General features: G+C 40.5%; 1 protein-coding gene across 5 annotated transcripts; it reads left to right on the top strand.

Moving 5' to 3' along the window:
• The first annotated feature begins 2,744 nt into the window (after window positions 1-2,744).
• LOC129638512 (casein kinase I-like) lies at window positions 2,745-6,339 on the top strand. 5 transcript variants are annotated; one of them, XM_055562998.1, is made up of 3 exons: window positions 3,243-4,307; window positions 4,635-4,818; window positions 4,924-6,339. In XM_055562998.1, exon 1 carries the CDS (start codon window positions 3,439-3,441, stop codon window positions 4,255-4,257), a length of 819 nt encoding a protein of 272 aa, XP_055418973.1. In that variant the 5' UTR covers window positions 3,243-3,438; the 3' UTR covers window positions 4,258-4,307; window positions 4,635-4,818; window positions 4,924-6,339. The 5 variants fall into 5 exon arrangements, 3 of the variants coding, with proteins under 3 accessions (XP_055418973.1, XP_055418974.1, XP_055418972.1); XM_055562999.1 differs by having other exon boundaries at window positions 4,928-6,339; XR_008707864.1 differs by lacking the exon at window positions 3,243-4,307 and adding an exon at window positions 2,745-3,228 and having other exon boundaries at window positions 4,635-6,339.
• The last annotated feature ends 1,747 nt before the right edge of the window (window positions 6,340-8,086 follow it).

Below are 8,086 nucleotides of genomic sequence, written 5' to 3' on the forward strand. Positions count from 1 at the left end.
CTCTGATCTCTTGCACTGAGCATCTTTCCTCCAAAAGCTGTACTGTGACTGGTGTTGATGGAAAGACTCATGCCTGTTACTTCACTGGGCCTCTCACTTGCCAGTTTGAACAGTTTTTGATCTCACATGCCTTTTTAGTTGTGCCTGAGTGCCCTACTCCACTACTAGGGAAGACCTCTGGGATCCATGTTATTATTAGGAGCCATATTATGATAAGGAGGCCCTGAGCAGTCCCTTTTCTTGACTCTAAGACAGACCAGCTGGAAGAGCAAGGTGCTATTCACAGCCACATTCTATATGCAGTAAACCCTGCTGTTTGGGACAAAGGAATCCCTGGGAAGGCTATAAATGTCCAATCTGTAAAAATTAACCTTAAGCCATAAGTTGCTTATCCTAACAAGACAGGATCCCATAAAGTTGGAAGAAAAAAAGGTTTGCAATCCCTCATAGATAAATACTTAAAACATCACCTCTTAGTACCTTGTCAGTCTCCATGCAATACCCCTATTCTGCCAGTTAAACCAAATTGGGAATATAGAGTGGTACAAGACCTTAGAGTAGTAAACGATGCAGTGGTCCCTATCCATCACCTGTGGCCAATCCTTATAATATATTAGTCCAGATTCCTGGAGATGCCAAATATTTTACTGTGCTTGACCTCAAGGATGCTGTCTTTTGCATCCCAGTTCATCTCTCACTTCAGTATCTATTTGCCTCCAAGTGGACTAACCCCCACTCTGGCCAATATAATTGGACAGTATTGCCTCAGAGTTTTCAGGACAGGCCACACTTGTTCACCTAGGCCCTGGGTGAGGGAAATACACCTAAAAGAAGGGGCCATTCTGTAGTATGTAGAGGACATATTAATATGCATCCCCACCATGGAGGCCTCAGATCAGAATACTATTGAAGTCCTTAATTTCCTTGGAACCCGGGGCACCAGGGTTTCCCAGAAAAAGCAACCCTGATGCCCATAACAGGTAGAAACCAACACTGAGAAAATTCGACAAGCCGCTTGGATTTCAGCAGGCAATTAACCACCAATCCTCACTATTCAATATGGGTGGGAAAACTCAAAACTAGTTCTCTAGTTTGTTCTCTTGGATCTCACAAGGTATAAAAAGATTTCTGGCAGGAGATTTTCATTTTTTTTTTATAACGCTTTTCTTTTCAGTAAATCAGTCATACTGATTTATACTGTATCTTCTCTAGTGCTCTGTTGTCTTCCTTACTATTGTAAACCTGTGACTAAGACTTTTCAGTCCAAGGGAGAACTCCTGGGACCAAGAAGTCCAGATCTTCCCTTCTAAAATAGATAAATATGTTAAGCTTTAACCCTGAGATTAACAAAAATATATACCTAAGCGGAATGGTTTCCTGACAGGGGCAACATCACTTCCTCTGTCTGGTCAACAGTTAAGGGAACCCTCCCAAAGTTAACCTGGTTCCTTCCCTTTCTAGGCCCTTTAATGGCTATTATAGTTCTCCTTTTTTAGCACTTGTTTGTTTAACATTTTGGTTAAGTTTGTAAGTTTGTGTCTTCTAGGATACAAAGCTTGAAGTAAGGCTCCTGATGGTTCAAGTTCAACCTATTCCAGCAGTTGGCCCAGGTCAAAACAGATCCTTGAAACAGTCATTGAGGGACTTCTACACCTCTAGGATAGGCTAGTGTCTGTGGCCCCCATCCAGTTGGAAGAAGTGTCAGAAGAAGAGACAGTCAAGTCCTTACCGATTAAGAATAAGGATGTGGAGTCTCTCAGAGGGGAAAGGGACAGGCAGGGACCTGAGACCTTTTGCTGCAGTACTGCAATGCTTGTACTTAGACATACCTCTCTTAGAGCAACTCAATACAAAGACACTATGGGACTAAAAGTAACTGCAAGAATACACGGCTGGGGCAAATTGTGGACACAAGATACAGACAAAAAAACTCAACTGCCACTTTTGAAGAGAGTGGAGCAAAAACAGGGTGTAAAAGCAGGGTACTGAGCATGCCCCCTGCAAACCACCTAAGCCACCCCTCTGGCCCAGCCCCTGAACACACCCCTACCCTCACCCCATATAAGGAACAAGTTCACCTCCCCTCAGGGACCGAGCAAGCAAGGCAATCTATTGTTTGTTCTTGCTCCCTGCTGCTGCTGCAGAGGCTCCAATAAAGCCTTGCATTAAAAACAATGTTACCACTTCACATCAGTTAGAATGGCTATTTAAAAAAAAAAAGAGAGATAACAAGTGTTGGTGAGGATGTGGAGAAAAAGAAACCTGTTATTATGTAAAGTTTAAAAATAAAATAAAATTTTAAAAAAAGAAAGGTATAAGGATTAAAAAGGGGGGAAAAAAAAGAAACCTGTTAATTCTTGAGTAGCTTATTTTTATATATATATAACGGAATATTATTCAGCCATAGAAAAGAAGGAAATTCTATTTTTGACAAGATGGATGGTACTATATGTAGAACCTAAAAGCCAAATTCATAAAAACAGAGTAGAATGGTGGGTGCTAGGGACTGCAGGAAAGGGGAAATGGGGGGGACTGTTAGTCAAAGGGTACCAACTTCCAGTTATAAGATGAATAAGTTCTGAGGAATCTAAATGAAGTTACAAGATAAATAAGTTTCTGGGGAACCGAATATTTTTTCCCCTTGGGAACCCAGTTTTTCTAGTTATTTGCCTTCATTTATTTTCCCAGCAGAATTTGTACGTTAAAAATATAAGACTCCCAGATTCCTTTCCCAGAATGCCCCGCGCTGAAGAAGAGGCTTCTGGGAGCTGCAGACATATTGGGTTGGCTGGTGCCGGACTACCAAGATGGTGGCGTTTGTGGTGTAACGGAAGTCCCTCAAGCCCGTGGAAGCGGTTTCGCGGCCTAACTCAGTGCTCCCCTTTTTCACTGAGAAAGTGAGGCAGAGGTGGCAACCACCAGAAACCTAGTAACCTCGAGAACCCCCTCAACCATCAGCGGCTTGGCCAAAAGAAACTGACGGCAGCAGTGATCCGGTTCTGCTTGGCCTATTTTGGGGTCTGTAATCCCAAGAAAGAGCCAGCGGTTTCGGTTTCCTGCCGGTTTCCTGCCGGCTTCCGCTGCTTTGCTCGGTGGACGAGCCCTCGAGGCCTCTATCCTCCCATTTGACGTGTCCGGGTTTAGCCTCAGCCTCCATCTTTGTCTCGAAGAATGGCGAGCAGCAGTGGCTCCAGGTCCGAATTCATTGCTGGAGGGAATTATAAGCTGGTAAGAAAGATTGGGTCTGGCTCCTTCGGGAAAGTCTATTTGGCGATCAATATCACCGACGGTGAGGAAGTGGCGGTGAAGCTAGAACCTCAGAAAGCGAGGCAGCCCCTGTTGCTGTATGAGAGCAAACTCTATAAGCTTCTTCAGGGCGGGGTTGGCATTCCCCGCATACGGTGGTATGGTCAGGAAAAGGACTATAATGTGCTAGTCATGGATCTTCTTGGCCCCAGCCTCGAAGACCTCTTCAATTACTGTTCAAGACGGTTCACAATGAAAACTGTACTTATGTTAGCTGACCAGATGATCTGTAGACTCGAATATTTGCATACAAAGGATTTTATACACAGAGATATTAAACCAGATAACTTTCTAATGGGTGCTGTGTCTCACTGTAATGTGTGTTTAGAATGTCAAGCAAGGAAGAGGAAAAGGGACATGACTGAAAGTACTTCTCAGGACCCAGCTTCCCTAAGGTCAAACCAGTTATTCCTTGTTGATTTTGGTTTGTCCAAAAGGTACAGAGACGGCAAGACAAAGCAACACATACCATACAAAGAAAATAAAAGTCTCACTGGTACTGCTCGGTATGCTAGCCTCAATTCACATCTTGGTATTGAACAGAGTCGCCGAGATGACATGGAATCATTAGGATTTGTTTTGATGTATTTTAATAGAAGCAGCCTGCCGTGGCAAGGAATAAAGGCTGTAACAATGAAGCAAAAATACGAAAAGATTTGCGAAATTAAGATGGCCACACCTATTGAAGATTTATGTAATGGATTTCCCGCAGAATTTGCTACATACTTAAACTATTGTCGTGGACTGCGCTTTGGGGAAGCCCCGGATTACACCTACCTGAGGCAGCTTTTCCGCACTCTTTTCAGGACCCTGAATTACCAATATGACTACGCATTTGATTGGGTAGTAAAGCAGAGAGCAGCACAGCAGGCAGCCTCTTCAAGTGGGCAGGGTCAGCAGGCCCAAACCCCCACCCCCACAGGCAAGAAAACTGACCAAAAAAGAGAGTAACATGAAAAGGTTTGTAAGCCTGAGTCAAGGAGCAGAAGAAGCAGAGTAAGGTGATTGCAGCAGCATGTTTCTCCCCAAAGCTAGAAATTTTCGTTCATATGTACACTGGCCAGTGACTGTGGACAAACGTTCACTTGGGGTAAAGAACGTAATTTAAGTATAAACTGGCTCTGGGCAGCATTGGTGATGCAGTGTGCTGAGTTGTAGCCGCTGTAATTGTGAATATTAATGAGATTGTGAAACGTGTTGTCCAGTTTTTTGTTGCTTTCTTACAGGTGGAAAAGTTAACTAAATGGTTCACACACACATTGGTGGAGAAATTGTGCATATGCCAGTTTGTTGTTAACATCGTTTATTTTCAACTATGTTGCTTTGAGATCTCGTTTCAGAAACGGCATGAACAGTCTTCTGCCACAGTTGAGATGGTTGTGCTACTTCTGCTGCTGCTACGTAGCGTCAGTCGTCTCCGACTCTGCGCGACCCCATAGACGGCAGCCCACCAGACTCCCCCGTCCCTGGGATTCTCCAGGCAAGAGCACTGGAGTGCGTTGCCATGAGACGGTTGTAAATGCTCACAATTGTGCATTCTTAAGGTCTATTCATCCCTGGGGTCCGCAAGTTGTTCACTTAAAACATTTTTTAAATGGTTCGTTTCTTGTTTGCAAGGCAGCTGATACGGTAGCAACCAAGGATTCCAGTGTTCCAGCATGTGAAAAGACTCTGCTTGCTTACCTGTGCTAAAATAACAGCGTTAAAGTGAAGACTTAAGAAAAACACATTGACTACTAGATTATCTGTAGGACTCTTGTTAACTCTGTAATGTTCTTGGTATTTAAAAAAGCATATTTGTCACAGAAATTTAACATTTTACAACTGAACATGTATGTGTGTTGCTTAATTATTATAAACATTTGTATGATGTGGGATTTTGTTTTTATTTTGAAATGTGTTTTGTACAAATTATAAACAAATGTAGAACATTGCTTGGCACACTGTAGGCTATCACTAAATACTTGTGTGAATGAATATATTTTGCATATTTTTAAACTTTATTCTTAAGTAGCTTATCTTTCCTCATGATTATTAGAAATTGAATATCTTACATGCTCTGTTTATTTTTATATATGAAACTGATTGTTTTTTGTTATTAAGTAGTTTATCTTTCCTCATGATTATTAGAAATTGAATATCTTACATGCTCTGTTTATTTTTATATATGAAACTGTTTTTTGCATAGTGATTTTATAAGCAACCTCTTTATGAAGGTTTTAAAGTTTCAAATAGTTTTTAATTGATTCTCTCAGCTTTGTTGCATTTGCATTAATGATAATCTTGCCTCCTTTTCAATATAAATATAAAAAACATAACTCTTAAAACATTGCTAGGCACACTGTAGTTTATCAGTAAATACTTGTGTAAATGAATATATTTTGCATATTTTTAAAGTTTATTCTTAAATAGCTTATCTTTCCTCATGATTATTAGAAATTGAATATCTTACATGCTGTTTATTTTTATATATGAAAGTGGTTGTTTTTTGCATAGGGATTTATAAGCAACCTCTTTATGAAGTTTCTAAAGTTTCAAATAGTTTTTAATTGATTCAGCTTTGTTTCATTTGCAGTAATGATAATCTTGCCTCCTTTTCAATATAAATATAAAAAAAATAAAAACATGACTCTTAGAACATTGCTTGGCACACTGTAGTTTATCAGTAAATGGTTGTGTGAATGAATATATTTTGCATATTTTAAAAGTTTATTCTTAAGTAGCTTACCTTTCCTCATTATTAGAAATTGAATATTTATCTTACATGTACCGTTTATTATTTTTATATATGAAAGTGATTGCTTTTGCATATTGATTTTATAACCAGCCTCTTTATGGAGTTCCTAAAGTTTCAAATAGTTTGTAATTGGTTCTCTCAGGTTTGTTTCATTTGCAGTAATGATAATCTTGCCTCCTTTCCAATATAAATACTATGTTTAATTCTGTGAACGTGTATACCTGAAGCCAGTTCATGTTGATGTATGGCAAAAACCATCGCAATAGTGTAGTTATTCTCCAATTAAAATAAATAAATAATTGTGTGAAAACTAACAGCCTTGTCTTCCTGATTTTTATGGGAATGCTTCTAGTATTTATTCCTCAAGCATGAAGAACTTCTTGTTAGAAGTTCATATATATTTTTATCATATTAAAGAAGTATCTACCTGTTCTTACTTCAATAAGCTGTATTCAGAAGATATATGGCTTCAAGTACAATTTGATTAATATTCTCTGTCATGCTCTTACTTACATATAAGCTTCACCCTTGAGCTGACCACTCTAATGGAACCAAAATAGCGGCAATAGATCTAGGCCCTATATCAGCACATCTTTATCAGCATAGATTTCCAGCAGGAAAAAGAATCCAACTCGGCTGGCTCAAGAAACTTGAATGTAGGGACTATTCAGAGAGATATGTGCAAGATTAAGAGACCAAATTAGGGATTTTGAGATACCCAGAGACTAGCAATAGCAGGCAGAGAAGGCAATGGCACCCCACTCCAGTACTCTTGCCTGGCAAATCCCATGGACAGAAGAGCCTGGTAGGCTGCAGTCCATGGGGTCAAGAAGAGTCAGACACACTGAGCGACTTCACTTTCACTTTTCACTTTCATGCATTGGAGAAGGAAATGGCAACCCACTCCAGTGTTCTTGCCTGGAGAATCTCAGGGACGGGGCAGCCTGGTGGGCTGCCGTCTATGGGGTAGCACAGAGTCGGACACGACTGAAGCGACTATGCTGATAAAGATGTGCTGATGTAGGGCCTAGATCTAACAATAAAGTTATTGGTAATCACTGCTAATAAAATACAGCCCAAATCGGGGAGGGAGCAAGAAAGAAATATGTTGTCTTCTCTCTCTGCCCTCCAAAGTTCTGTCAGTGTACTTCATTGGTCAAACCCAAAGAGACTCCAACCAGAAATGAAGCCTGAGGATATAATCGAAAAGGATTGGCCTCCTAGGGCATAGAACAGAACTGAGGAGGGCAGGAATAGATCCTGAGGTGGGGCAAAATATTTTTGTTCTCTTAGGGTCAGAATTCTATAAAAAGGTGTTTTATCAAGCAAGGTTTCTCTTAACTGCATATGCAAAAAAAACTAGTTTTGGAATTTCAAAAGTGTTTCATTTCATCTTATTTTTTTCCTTAGTCATAGGTTCATAGCTGTAATCAGACCATTTTTCCCAAATGTGCTCCAGAAGACTTTTCCTTAGGAACAGATGAAACTTTTACCATCCTTTAAAAACAGAAAGATAAAATACAAATGGCACCTCTAAAAGCAAACCTTAGCATCCAAAGAAACAATGAACCAGTTCACAAATCAGGTAGAAGTTCAACAACTATTCCCCATTCCAACAGGGTAAACCCCCATAAATACAAAATGATTGGGCTTATTCTGGAGAGGAAGGGAGTTTTCAGTTGTACACAACAATGAGATTCATCCTATTTTGAGTCCATCAACTCCTAAATGCTGGTTGATTAGCAGAAAAAGATCAAGAGTGGGTATTACCAGAAACAAATTAAAACCAGAGCCTTGTTCCCTTTACCACAGAATTGAAAGCACTGTGGACCAGCAATACCTGGTTAGTGTCAAGCACTCAGGGCTGTCCCTGAGACAAAGGGAAGTCAATGCCCTCAGGCAGAGCCTGCCTTTTCTCCTGGGAAGAGCCTGAAACACTGCAGGAGAGCTGAAGGCAGGGACCTGCTTTTACTTGAGTGACACTCCTGCTCTGTGAGATGGTGCCGGGAAGGGGTGGAAAAGGTAGTAGAAAATTCCATGCTT

The sequence above is a fragment of the Bubalus kerabau genome, chromosome X, assembly GCF_029407905.1.
Source record: "Bubalus kerabau isolate K-KA32 ecotype Philippines breed swamp buffalo chromosome X, PCC_UOA_SB_1v2, whole genome shotgun sequence".
NCBI classification, from domain to species: Eukaryota; Metazoa; Chordata; class Mammalia; order Artiodactyla; family Bovidae; genus Bubalus; species Bubalus kerabau.

Bases quoted from the DNA above. Each gene is read 5' to 3' on its own strand.
- LOC129638512 (XM_055562997.1), top strand. From the start codon at position 3,439: ATGGATCTTCTTGGCCCCAGCCTCGAAGACCTCTTCAATTACTGTTCA.